General features: G+C 41.4%; 1 protein-coding gene across 14 annotated transcripts in view; it reads right to left on the minus strand.

Annotated features, from left to right (window-relative positions):
• The window catches only part of LRRC9 (leucine rich repeat containing 9), an 88181-nt gene that overhangs the window by 47394 nt on the left and 26139 nt on the right, over nt 1-14648 (minus strand). For all 14 annotated transcript variants that reach the window (XR_014781351.1, XR_014781352.1, XM_084793367.1 and 11 more), the window contains exons 13-18: nt 14032-14149; nt 8565-8697; nt 7039-7161; nt 5881-5996; nt 4420-4632; nt 209-328 (exon numbers count right to left, since the gene is read on the minus strand). Coding sequence is in view for 12 of the 14 variants with exons in the window: in XM_084793367.1 (XP_084649493.1) it covers nt 209-328; nt 4420-4632; nt 5881-5996; nt 7039-7161; nt 8565-8697; nt 14032-14149 (823 nt within the window). In the remaining 2 variants the exon portion in view is untranslated. The remainder of the gene's footprint in view (nt 1-208; nt 329-4419; nt 4633-5880; nt 5997-7038; nt 7162-8564; nt 8698-14031; nt 14150-14648) is intronic.

Here is a 14648-nt window from a genome sequence, read left to right on the forward strand (position 1 = left end):
GCATTGTTTATTTTAATGTATCTTAATTTTATTTCATAGTAAATAATAAAAAAAACAACAAGGCCTTCTAATTAGCACAGTGCCCCTCACCCCCAGAACCTGTTCATATCACATTGAACGTTTCTCTCCTTTGAGCAACATTCCCTCAGCCCCTAGGTCCAGGCTCTCATGCTGGTTCAACATTACGTTTCAGAAGAGCAGCTCTTACCAAGTGGTACACATCGTCTAAGCAAGTGAACTCATTAAAGCTAATGTTCAGTGTTCGAAGTCCGGTTAACTTGGAAAGATCTCTCAGTTTACTCAAGCTATTTCCATGTAGATTCAGATTCTGGAAGCAAAATAAAATGCAAAATGCAAAATAAAATACATTACTTTCTGTGACACAGTCTAGGTGTTAATATCTAACACATTTAGAGCAACTATCAATGCTTCTTGACCTTTTGGCTAAGATCAAGTGTAGAATATTAGATCATCTGCAATTATGCAAAAGTGAGAAGATGGTTGTTTTGAATAATATTCAGAGAATGCGAATACAGTAAGTAAATGTGCTGTGTGATGTTGAAAGTTAAAATTAGTTTGTAACAACACAACCGGGTCTGGCATGTGATCAGATTACTTCCTGCTTGGTCTAAGTTTGCTAGTAATTAGCAAGAAATAATTTTTAGTGAATAAATATATGGGTTGGGGTATTTATTAGGAGAGGTCTGCTTCTTGGGTTATCCAGTGAACAGTGGAGCTCACAGGATTCCAGACATTAGGCAGAAAACCTCACTGGGATGAGGTGGCAAGTGCACACCTTGACTGAGCCACTGGACCAAGGGAGAGCATCTGAAGGTCTTCAAACAGGGGCACAGAATGTCAAGGAGAAGGAGATGAGAGGCTTGTAAGAGCATGCCTACATCAGAAGTGGGTCCACACATTCCCTCTTCACTTCATCCTTGCCAACACAAAAGGAACGTTAGTACAGTCTTGTACTTAGAGCTGCTCATGCTGCCTACATGAGTCTGTCCTCAGAACTCACTGGTTTGAATGGTATCAAGTCAAGAGGTCTTTAGGGATGGACTACAAAGTAAATAACGGCACAAGAAAGTGTACAGTACAACTACAATAGTCACAAGTAGCATTTTGGGATGATTTCGGGTGTGTGTTATCAGCCATGGTCAGACAAATCATCTTATTAGTGTGGATACAACTGAGTTCCTCACAGGAAGAAATAATTTAATTTCTAACAGTATTTAATATCAGCTAAACTTGTGAGGAAAGGCTAAGTCGTGCACACTGTTCTGAAATGGATGTATCATACTTAATTTACCTAAAATGGAATTCTTCATCATCATCATCATCATCATCATCATCATGTTCTTAAGTCTGTCTGGCTTAAGAGAGTAATTATTTATCAATCACTCCTTTTCCTTCTTTTCCATATATATTTGATTATAGAAACACTTCTCACGGTAGCTGTCCATTCTTTGCCCACACCAGTGTCTCATACAGGCTGACTCCTTTTGGACCACTGCAACAGTTCCCTCTGCATCTCACGCCACCAGCTGGCTGCCGTTAAGTTCACCCACAAATAACAAAGTCAAGATCTGTAGAAGAGTCTGTTCCTTGAAAACTAAAAATGTCTGAATTTGGCTTTCAAAGCTCATCCTAATGTGGCTCCAACCTCCTACGTTTTCCGCCTCAGCGTCATGCATCTTCTTTGAATTCCAAATTACTCATTGCCCTTCCACCATTACAGTGCTGCGTTTGAGTCAGACTGAAGTTCTCACTACTCTCACAAGACACTAGGATCTTTTGAAACTACGCTCCTATAAGAAAGAGCACTTTCTCTGATAGCTATAAGCAAGTGGATTTCCCATATCCTTAAACGATGTGCATACAATTCATCTCTATAAAGCTCTCCCAGGATTCCCAGCTTCCTGAATTTGCTTATATGCCGATTCACTAAACTAGACTGGAGCTGCTGAGGTGAGGAAATATTTATTCAATGTTGTCCAAGTTAGTTTTTGTCAGTTTGACGTAAGTTAGAGGTATCCTGAAAGAGGAACTTCAGTTGGGAAAATGCCTCCATCAGATTGCCTGTAGGCAAGTCTATGAAGTATTTTCTTGATTGGTTATTGATGTGGGAGGGCCCATGTCACTTCCAGAGAAGGGGAGTGGTATAAGAAAGCAGCCAAGCCACGGGGAGCAAGCCCGGAAGCAGCACCCCGTCCACGGCTCCTGCATCAGCTCCAGCCTGCAGTTCCTTCAGGTTGCACTGTAAAGCTGTAAAGGGAAGTTAACCATTCCTCCCCAGGTTGCTTTTGGCTAGGGTGTTTGTCAAAACAATGGAAATCTAATAGAACAAGGAGCTAATTGTTAATTCACTGATTTACACATAGCTAATTCTGAGCAAATTATAGGTGAAAAAAAAGTAAATATAAAAGCCAGGTTTACAACCGACAACTCTTTAGCACTTGACTGTCTATTAGAGAATGTACAATTCAGTGTCATAAGTTATAAGGATATACTTTACTTTATTTTGGTAATTTTTTCTTTTTTTATTAAATATTTTTTATCTTTTACATATACATTTATATTATTATACATATATACAATAAAATACCTACAAGCAAGAAGAACCATGAAACAATCAGGAATTATATTAATGTTACATTCATAGCATTTTGGCTATTTGTATTTGGCAGCCTTGGTTTGTCTAAAATTTTGAATGTAAATCAATATCTATCATATCTTGTCAATATCAACTTAAAACATCTATCTAGACCTAAAAACGTCTTAACCCCTAAACAAATAAGTTTAATTGCAAAACTAAACTATCTGGTCTTCAACCCCATCAGAAAATTTTATTTAGTTTTTTGTTGTCATAATAAAATTGGGAGATGAAAGGGAAAATAAGAAATGCCCCCAGAATTTCTTTTATCATGTTGGCACATACCCAAAAAGGACAGAAAAGACAAGTGTCTAGACATTCTGACTATGATAGTGAGGACTTTATTATAAGACCTAGAAATTACTGGTTTTGAGCAGTATAGTCAGATTGAAAGTGAAAAAGCCTACTTATATTTATTACAAGTGTCAATCACAGCAGTCAAATAAATGCAAGTATATCCCCAGCAGGCCAAGTGCTATCAAGTCTTATCTGATCCTGTTTTCTATTTTTATTTGCAGCACCCACTGTCTGTGGGTGTTTTCCCACTTTTTATTTAATCCCCTTAAGTTTAGGGAAATGCTGTGGGGGCTCAGTCTAGGCAAGTGCATTTATCTTTTTAAAGACATTTCATTGCTAAATGTTATCATAAAAATTTATGACTTTTATGTGGAAATCTGAGCATTGTAATTAAAGAGGTATTTTTCTCATCATGTTTGCTGAGAAGGCCACTTCTGTGATGACCAGATGTGCCTTTTGACAGAATTAGACTAGGTTGAGTGGGTCAGGCATAGGGGCAGGGCTTTCTTGGTTGCACCTCTGGTTTGTCCTATCCAACCACTGTTTCCTCTGGTTCTATTCTCCTAGGTGGGTCTGGGAGCTCAAATACAAGTCATCAGGCTTGGTGGCAAGCGCCTTATAGCTGACTCACCTTTCCCGCCCTGAATTTTATTTAGTTTCATATCGATTAACAGACTACAATGTCAGTGGTACTTCCTGCAGTTTCACAGCTGCCACGGCAGAGTAGAGAGGTCCTGAGCAGAAGGCTGTGACAGTAGAGTAGGTCAGAGGAGACGGAGCTTGGAAATGGTGGCAGCACATATGAAACTGACAAGTCTCAAAGTCGGAAGCTCGGGGGTAGGTCATTGCCTCAAGTAGAGCTGACTCAGTGACCGGGACGTCGCTTTCATCACTAGCTCACAAGCTGCTGATATGTTTGTAAAGATAAAGCTGTCATATGCCTGTTGGTTAATACTAGAGACTAATTTTGAAGCATTTTGTTTTCATTTAAAGAGAGATTATTGATCATTCAGAACAAAATCACTCGCTTACTGGAAAGCTGCTTCAAGTGGCTACTCAACACCCAACACATGGCTAGACTGAATTGAGATGTGATATTGGTAAAAAAAATGCGCTATAAAATTATGACTGATTACTAATATGTGTTTTTAATTTTCATAATGATTGCGTGTTGAGATATTCTATATATTTGGCTTAAATAAAATGTATCATTAAAATTAGTTTGTCTTAAATTTTTTTTGACGGAGTCATTGGAAACCTTAATGTTGCGCACATGGTTCTCACTTGGTCATTACTGGAGAATACTGGTCTGGTCTACATACAAAGAGGGGGCTGGGTACTTTCCAATCAAATTATACGATACCTCGCAATGTCAGGTAGTAATTTAGTAACTTATTCTCCACACACTAGATTCACATTTCCAAGTTCAAGTTTCCCTTTTCCAGTTCTGTTCCCATAGCACTCACCACAATGTGGCTGTAGATATTAGTCTTCGCAAGGGAGAAGATTGTCTTATCGTCTAGAGTAATGAGTTTTGTGCGGGGCTTAATCTTGGGCTCCATCTTTATAACTTCATCGTCAAATTTCAAATCCTGTGAGAACACTAATCCTTCAGAATATTTTTTGCCTTCTTCTAGAATAATATTGTTTAATGTGGAAAATAAAGAGTGAACTTTGACCTAGAAAATATTTCAAGTGTTGAAAATTCAGTTGCTTATTTGTTATTTTAAAAACAAAAAAGGCTATATAGCAGCAAAGAATTGACTTTTTGCAGTTATAAAAATCATCTAGGATAATAAAAAATCACTCTAGTAAATATATAAGCATATATTCACATAGTGGGCTAGGCATAAAATGGGTCTATTCTTACTCATAAAGAGTTTTCAAAACTGGCAAAGGATAAACTTAAAATATTTTATGACATAGAACACAAACAAGAGTCTAGGACTTATCAGACATAAAGCAGAAGAGAAGATGTGGCCTATAAGGGTGGAAATATGGGGCTGGAGAGATGACTCAGAGGTTAAGAGCACTGATTGCTGTCCCAAAGGTCCTGAGTTCAATTCCCAGCAACCACATGGTGGATCACAACTATCTATAATGAGATCTGGTGCCCTCTCCTGGCCTGTGGGTATATGTGCAGGCAGAACACTGTATACATAATAAATAAATCTTTAAAAAAAAAAAAAGAGTGGAAATGTAAAATGGCCAAACCTTTGCGAAGGAAATGGGGCAATATAAAAATGTAAAATGCCTGTAACTGTGGACTTTATACTTTTCTTTATAGCTCTCTTTTGCGTTGGAGCATCTACAGTCATATAAAGACACCTCTACAATAATGTTCACTCAAATCATATTTTAAATAGTTAAAAAACTACACACAACATATACTTGTTATCAGCACAGGAGAACTTCAATCAGTTTTTCTGAATAGTATACAGCCAGAGGAAGAAGAAATTATACATCTCTGTGCAATGAAACAAAATATGTTCACAATGTGTTGTGAAAAGCAAGGCCTAGAGCTTGGTTCTACTAACTAAGACCATGTGTGTTGTCATATGTGTCAAAAGAGAAGTGTTGAAAACAAACCCACAAAACTCTTAGGTGGATGCCATGGTAAAAGTACGGGATGGGAGGATAAGGTGGAGGGAGCCACCCAGGTTTATTCTACAGGCATCCATAGGCTTTGAATCTTCCCCAGGGGGGCTACGACCACATAACAACCCCGTGGTGTGCTCACACAGTCAACAGCTGACATGCTTGGAAAATTCAGTCCTTCACGGAACAACCACTGCACATGCACACACACGCGCTCACGGCACCGCTAAGCGTATATGATATAAGCTGGCTGTAAACGACTGGGTTTCAAATCCTTCCACTCCAAGGTAAGAAATTCATGTTTTTTGAAGACTGTAAGCAGTACATACCACTGTGGTATACTCAAACTCAACGATGTACTCCGGCAAAACCAGGTCGTGGTCAAAGACAAACCACTTGTACTGCCGGTAGCTGCAATCGCAATTTCTTTCTCCTATGATGGAATCTAGAGCAAACAAACAAACAAACAAACAAACAAATTAAGCAAGACAAACGCTGAGACCATGGGAAAGCTTTTCGCACCAACACAGATGCAGAAGTAACAGCAAATCCTTCTACCAACTCCCCACAATTAAAGGCCAAGGGGGTTACAAGCCTCCTCCCCGTGCCCTCACGTGGATGGCAGGGTGACTTCGGCCCTCTCCCTGCAGAGCAGGGCTGATGCTTATGCTCCACACTCCTCTCTTGTATCTTCATTTTACCCCTGAATAAATCACCATGGAGCCTTGATGAACGTCGTGTTCTCAAAGCTTTACTAAAAGTTCCTATTAAGAATCACTCGAAAACTAACACTTGGATACATGAACCTCTCTTCCCCATGGCTTCTCAACCATGGATTTAAAAAAAAAAACCCTGCAGAGTAGAAGCTTTTTGTTTTTAGGATAAACATCTTTGTCTTCTTCTTAAAGAATGGTGAATGTGTACAATGTGTACAGATTTTTTTTTCTTGATTAGATTTGTTTCTTGTCACTATTCCTGGAGCAATAAATACAGTTATGGCTTGCAGCATCTCATTTATACTGTATTAGGTAATAAAGCAACACTGAGATGGTGTCATGTACCCAGAAGGACTGTGTAGATGACATGCAGACACCATGCCATTTCATAAAAGGACTTGAGAATCCATGAAGTTTGATATCTATAGGTGTGTGTGTATGTGTGTGTGTGTGTGTCTGTACTCTAAAACTAATTCCTTACACTTACTGAGAGTTAAGTGTGTAGGTGAGTATATGCACACACACACATATGTACACACATATGGCTCCCATAATAATAGTTGAAATTGGTGAACTAAATTAGATACACATATCACTGATATGAGTAACAGAAAAATCATTAGTATTCAGAAGTAGGTTTTCATAGAAAAGTTTGTAGGTCTTGTTAGGTATATTAGACCATTAGCTATAAGTGATAAACTGTTGTGCTAAGTAGAAATGTTTTGTATTGAGAGCTATGAGGCAACACACTTTTCCTTTTGACAAACATACTTAGGAAATGCCTATGAGGAACAAACACTGAGTTAACCATGGGGTAGTTGGCTTTGCTGATGGGCTCCTCTTCACGAGCCTGAACACTCTGGCCAAGAAAGACCTTTGCGATGAGGATGATACCTAAATGGGACAAAACAGACATAATTTTAACAAATACAACCTTAACAAATTTCTAAAGCAATGTTTCTTAACCTCACTGTTCTATAAAAGCAGAGGCATGGCTATCTTACTTGCTACCACATAGCATGCAGCACACGAATTGGTTCAAAATAAGAGCTTGAACATATCTGTGAAATAAACAAACTGGTACTCAAAGGAACATCATGGTTGCAGTGACCAAACTTTAAGTGCTGAGCATGGTGGCTCATGTGTCTAATCCCAGTGCTTGGGAGGCAGAAGCAGGCTCCTTACAAGTTTTAGGCCAACCTTTACTACATACTAAGTTGTAGCTACAGTCAGGCCACTGGGCCATAAGATAGAAAAAAAACATAAGTAAACAAATAAAATAATAAACTAGAAACGAACACAATATTTTAGCAATGCCCCTGGTGTGTGTGTGTGTGTGTGTGTGTGTGTGTGTGTGTGTGCGCGCGCGCGCGCGTGTGTGTGTGTGTGTGCGCGCGCGCGCGTGTGTGTGTTGTGTGCGTGAGAGTGTATGCATGCGTGTGTGGGGGTGTACGTGTGTGTGTGTTCTCTCCTTCTATCATGGAGGTCCCAGAGATTGAGCTGAGGTACCTGCTGAGACATCTTGCTGTCTCCTCCCCCTAAGACGTAACAGGCACTAAATATAAACCTACTGAAGAGAAGGACGTTTCTCTCCTCACAGATTGTTAAGATCCTTGCAATCTGCGGAATACTAAGTACTCCTTTGAGTCAATAAAGTTGAAAAGCATTTCTAGTCATGATTATTTTTCAATATCTTTGTGTGTGTGTGTGTGTGTGTGTGTGTGTGTGTGTGTTGGTGTACATAAGTGCCATGCCTGTGGTGTCCTGAAGAGGACTGGAGTTAAAGGTGGTTATGAACCACCCCGGGTTGGAAGCTGGAATTGAACCCCGGTCCTCCGGAAGAGCAGCAGTGCTTTTATCCACTAAGCCACGCCTCCAGGCCCGATTCTTTATTTTCACTCTGCACAGGATATAAAATTTATGTCCAACCTTCCTGACTGCTCAGTCTGATTATTTCACATACAAGCCAATTCTTTTCTCTTTCTTGCGAAGTCGGTGTGTAAAGAAATACACGTGCATATGCCTGGGTTTATCCTTAGGATGCAATGCAACGCGAGCAAAAGCGAACTCTGAAAAGGCACAAAGGCTCTCGTCTTCCTAAGGCTGACACACTCAACATGGAGAGTTAGCTGACAGCGCAGCTGAACTGGAAAATTAACACACAGCTGAATGTAGTATACCATAAAACAATTTGGGCAGAATCTCTTGGATTGATAAAACCAAGAATGAAAATGACCCAGAAGAGACTGAGGAACTGAGGGACTCGCAGCTTCAGCAGCACTGTGTGTCTGTGTTACCGTGTCTGAAGAAGTCACAGTCGGCCAGGCTTTTCATGTCACCCTTGTGCCTCTGTTGGAGGAACTCAATCCGGGGGCACTCGCACATGCTGAGGCTGTTCACAAGGGTAACGGCTTCTCTTCCGAGAGGGAGCTGCAAAGGAGAAGACCTGAGGACTGTTTTTCTTTTTTCTTTCATTCTTTAAAAAAATTTTTAAAAAAGATTTAACAGCATTACTACTTCAGTGCAGACAGCTTATTATTTTATGTCCGCCAAAGCAGTCTGCAAAGAGATAACCTCAACATGCAGCCTCGTTATGCAAAGTCAAATTTAAATGAAACATTGAAAATTCACATTCAAGCAGGTCTATAAAAAAAAAAGTAATGAGGCACAAAATTTGTTCCCGGAAAACCAGCCAAAGCCAGGACCAATAACAGCACCGTGTGGTGCAAGGTTCAACAGCTTTCAAGAAGGACTTGTAGAAAGATCTTGTTAACTCCAAAAGGAAGGCCCTGTGGAGGATGGGTACTACACCGGCAAAGGATCCCGTTCATCTCAGGTGTGTGCTATCGAGTCTACATTATTTTCCAAAAACAGAACACTGCCAATTGCACGGGGACATCTAAGCTTTCATTGTGACTAACTTCACCTTTCCCAGGTTGTATCAGTAATACACAGAGAATAAACAGAACCACAGTTCCGAGCAAGGAAACTAGAACTACGAGAGACTGTGTGAGCACTCAGGGATGGGAGCAGAAATGAACTCAGATCTAGTTGTCCTTGTCACAAACTCATGGTTTGAAATGTATCATTACTTTTCGATTAACAGCCAAATTATTCAGAATTATGTCTTTCCTGAAAATGTTTTTCCTAGTTGAAACCCAAAGCCACCCAAAGAAGTTCTTAAAAACAAACAAACAAACAAACAAAAAAAACCAAAAGAAAACAATAACCATGACGACAACAACAAAAACCCTGTGGTTCCTGTGACTACAAACTGTACACTTCAGCAAATGATTGTCTCCCCCTGCAGTAAACATCCCTACTTTCTTAGTTACAGACTCTGTGAAAGGCGTTGTGAAGTTACCTTGGCCCTTGGGGACAGACAGAAGTCAGGCACTATGAACAATACCTAAAAATACCATCTCAAGCTGTGTTAAACAACATCTTCTTAACTGAAATGAGTAGGAAGCAGTAATGGGATGGCGGCTCAGGCTTTAAGACAGGAGGGAATCAAAATAAAAATTTAAAGAAAAATTATTTTAAGAGGAGAAAATATACTAAGGTACAGAGATGGGGGATATAGCCGCCATGCACTCATTCGCCAGATTTTTCTTGAGAACCTAGTCTATAAACTCTAGGCCTTGCCCTTACGCACTGTAGAGAAAGGTTTACAAATGATTGCATTTCAACATAATGAGAGTTCTATAATAACAATTTGTCAGTGATTGCTTCTTGATGAGACCAGTGCTTAACAATCTGGGGGGGTTACCCAGTGTTTTCCACTCTTGCACAGGGGCCGTTCAAGGATAAGATACCCCTTTAAAATCAATGAGGGGCTTCATCCTCTCCAGCCTGCTACGTGTGTACCAAGAGCCAGTCAATTTTGTTTTTAAACCCATCAAGTGGTTGGTTGTACTTTTTTTGGAAGCTGTGCACTATACAGAAAGCAATGGACTAAAAAGGAAGAAATTTGTTTCTTCGAAAACTATGTGGAAAACTGAGTGAAATTTGGAGGAGGTTAGTTGTTTAAAAGTTCTGCCAAATGTATGTCCAGGCGAAGGAAACCCTGAGTTAGTTAGAGGGAGCCAGGAAGGCCCCTACAAGCTAGGTGGATGTTTGGGCTGAAGATAATTTCAGAGGTAGAATAAGATGCATTTATGGCCAGGGCAAGAGCACTAAGAGGACAGATTTTACTGTCAAAGACTTAAGCCCTACATAGGAGACTGACAAATGTATGTAAGTCTACATTTGAGGTTAAAGGGTCTGTTTGGTAAACACCTCGTGTGCCCCTCCCCTACCTGCTTGGGACTGAACCCAGGGCCTCTCGATGCTAGGTGCCCTACCACGGAAGTGTAATCCCAGGATTTCTTCTCTCTTAAGATAAGGTCTTGATTTTCTAGAGTGGTCTTGAACTCCCTCTGAAACCTAGGCAGCTCTTGAAACTATAATCCTCTTGTCTCAGCCTTGCAAGCAGCTGTGATGACAGGCTTGCTAATTCTTCTTTGTCTATTTTTCATTTTGATAGACTTCAAAAAAGAGAACTTGCTAACTAGGGAAGTGTGCTCCCACTGTTTGAGAATCAAGGAAAGCTAGAGAGAAGAGTGCTCTTAGTTGAGTCTTGAAAGATAAGTTGTTTGTCCCAGGAAAGAAAGGATTCATTATTTTACTGGGGGTGGGGGTGGGGAGATAGGGGACAGGTGCTGAGTTGTGCTCAGCAGACAATCACGTACAATACACGCTTCATTTGGCCACTTGCTATACCTGGGAACAGGCAGTTAGACAGAAGCCAGTTTCCTCTTCTCTGCTCAGCCCTCTGGTGAACAAAACACAGCCAACCTAAGCTGGCCATCTTGTGTCTAAACTACTGCCTGTTCCTGAGGCAGAACCCAAGCACTTATCTTTATTCACTGGGTGCCACTGTGGCAGAGGCACCTAGCTTACTTGGCCTTCTCTGGGCCACAGAGCCGCAGCTTGCCCGTTCCTCACACCTTCCCAGTGAGTAACTGATGGCGTTTGGAAAGAGACTGTAAACTTTCACTTCATAGAATTCCCATCTGCAGCAGCAAGGAACGAGATGAAAATGATGCCGGGATGAAAGGATAGCTAATGATTTTATCAGCTTCCCGTCTAATAGAATTAGAAGCATAAGTCTGAGGAGATTGCCCAGTAGTTAAGAGCACTTGAGACTCTTCCAGAAAACCTGGCTTCGATTCCCAGTACCACATGGCAGCTGAAAACTGCCTGTCACTTCAACCTCTGAGGCCACCTGAATGCACTTGGTGTATGTGTATATACCATTAACTTAGAAGGACAGAAATCGTGTCGTGTGAGTGTCTTAGTTAGGGTTACTATTGCTGCCGTGAAACAACCATGACCAAAAGCAGGTTGGGGAGAAAGGGGTTTATTCAGCTTACACTTGCACATTGTAGTCCATCACTGAAGGACATCAGGACAAGAACTCAAGAAAGTCAGGAACCTGGAGGCAGGAAATGATGCTGAGGCCATGGAGGGATGCTGCTTACTGGCTTGTTCCCCATGGCTTGCTCAGCCTGCTTTCTAATAGGACCCAGGACCCCCAGCCCAGGGATGGCAGCACCCACAATAGGATGGAATCTTCCTCATCAATCACTAATTAAGGAAATGCCTTACTGGTTTGTCTATAGCCTGGCGTTATGGAGGCATTTTATTTTTCTTTTCCTTTTACTATTATTATTATTATTATTATTATTATTATTATTATTTTGTTTGTTTTTTTGAGACAAGGTTTCTCTGTATGTCCCTGGCTGTCCTGAAACTCACTCCTAATTGGGGCTCCCTCCTCTCAGATGACTTTAACTTGTTTCAAGTTGACATAAAACTAGCCAGAATGGATGCCAAAGGATTGTTTGAAAAGGGAGCCAGGAACAGATGCTGTCTTATGGTCCAGGTAATAATGGTAAAATACAAGAGACTTTCTATGTACTAAGCAGTAACCCAAGGACTTTTCATGTAAACTTTAGCGACAGAGTCCATTGGATTGGAGATATCCAGAATACTGTCACTTCAACATACAGTCAGTCTAAGGGATGATAGCCATTTTTCTATAGCAGGAAAGTTGGCACACTGGTTTGGACTAGCCTCGCTAACATGTGGTGACACTATCACCCATGACATTATTTTTTTGAGGCAGGGTCTGTTTTACTTGCCAATTTTGTTAGACTAGAGGCCAGCAAGCTCCTGGGCCTCTTCTGTCTCCCAGGAGTTGGGGGCTGGGGTCACTTGTCATCACTCCCAGGGTGGAGCTGGGCGGTGGGAATGGAATTCAGAACCTCATGGCTGCACAGAAAGGACTATACCACCATCTCGGTCCCAGAATCCATTTTTGGTTATTCATTTTATTGTGGTAAAAAAATACACAATGTAAAACTGACTGCTTTAACTGTCTCTTAAGCACAGAATTCAGTGGCATTGGATATTTACATTACTGTGGTACCATCTTTCCTACCCATGGCCAAAACCTCTTTGCCCCAAGAGTGAAGGAGTGATCTGAAATTCTATACATAATAAACAATATGGTTTTTTTTTGTTCCTCATCTCCCCCAGATCTTGGTAATTCCCGTTCTTCATTCTATCTCTGGCTTTGTAAAATCTAAGTACTTACACAGTATTTCTCCCTTGCCTTATTTCACTTAACATGGTGTTTCAAGGTTCTTCCATTTTTATGTGGAATCACATGGTAGAATTTCATTTGTCTTTGTATTTTTCTTTTTCATCTACTGCAAGTTAATGGTATTTTTACCTAACCTTTCACCTATTGATTGATGTGCGAGTGGGTTGTTTCTACTCTTTGGATGCTTAATTGTGATGCGAGAACACTTGTATATAAACATCTGAGCGCATTTCAACGCCTTATTTAACTAAGTCCTATTAAAAACCTTGCAAAATGCATACCACTGTCATTTTCATTTTACAGGATAGAAATAAACAAGCACAGGGTGGCGGAGTGCGGCTCAGTGGCTCAGCTGGTAGGGAGCGTGCCTAGCGCACCCGAAGCCCTGGGTTTGATCTCCGGCACTGTGTACACTAGGTGTGGTGGTGCATGCATTTCACTCCAGCACTTGGGAAGTGGAGGGGGAAAGGTCAGGGGTTCAATGTCACATGGCTACTCAGAGGAACAAAAGAAGTAGGCAGAGACGGAAGGGGCGGTACATCTGGAGAGGAGTGACATCAGGGCTCTCATTTCTGTAGTCCAGACGTGAATGAATCGGGAAGCGGCGCTCTGTACAGTGGGCTACAGCAGCCTCATCAGGAAGGTGCAGGGAAGTGGCCTAGACGTGTCGGAACTCGGGGCCCAGAGACAAGGCAGTACCAGCGGCAAGGTGAGGACAGAGAAGTAGAAAGAAACGGACCGATGGCAGAAACGGAAAAGACAGCTGGGCGGCAAATGAAGAGCACAACTCAAGTGAGTGAACGGGACGTTTCCAACACGTAGAGTCTGCAGTAGTACTGGGGGCTCATAATGGGTCTAGAGCCAATTAAAGGAGGAGGTTTTAAAGCTGCCAATAAAAAAGACTCCAAGAAGAATAAAGCCGAGTCAGGCAGACAGCCATGGTGGACTTCCTGGGTAGAACTTTTTGTGTCTCAGACTCTGTCTGTCTACTACGTCACCAAGCTTCCAGCGGAACAAGGGCAGACGTTTGCTATAAACCCCGATGGGGAGACACGCAGGACCAGCGGCAGATCATGTGCTCTAGCACGATTATTTTAAGTGATAGGATGTGCTACCTTGTTTGTTTCACTCTCTCTGAATCCGCTTTCAAGTATCTGTAGCAGGTGCTTTTTCTTTACTGTCATTTCAGGATCAAAAACATAGAAAAGGCACTCCAGCATTTTTTGACAGCTCCTTAGAAATAATGGAGGCAGAAAGAGGGTGAGAAAGCTTAATCACAAAAGCTTAATCATTAGTAAGTTAACTGGACACCCATGGTGAGAGTTTGCTGTCTGTAATGAATATTCCGGTGTCATTAAAACCATCAATCCCGCTACCCCATTCTCCAAAAAGAGGCTCAGTGTGGACACATCATCAAGTCATCTCAGCCATGGAAGATGCAGGACCAGAATAAATTTACTAGCAGGGTGCATTTTCCATATGGTTAACTTTGGGAGGGATTTTGAGACAGGGTTTCCCTGTGGAGCCCTGGCTGTCCTGGACTCTCTTTGTAGACCAGGCTGGTCTTGAACTCACAGTGATCTACCTGCCTTTGCCTCCCCAGTGTTGGGACTGAAGGCTTGTGCCACCACCGCCTGGAATAAATGGTTAACTTTCAACGCAGGAATCTGCATATTCTTTCTCCTCCCTCACAACAAAAGCAAAGGCAGGCTTTTGCAGGTGCTCATCGAGG

This window comes from Acomys minous, assembly GCF_964271855.1.
Source record: "Acomys minous genome assembly, chromosome: 8".
In the NCBI taxonomy this organism is placed as follows: domain Eukaryota; kingdom Metazoa; phylum Chordata; class Mammalia; order Rodentia; family Muridae; genus Acomys; species Acomys minous.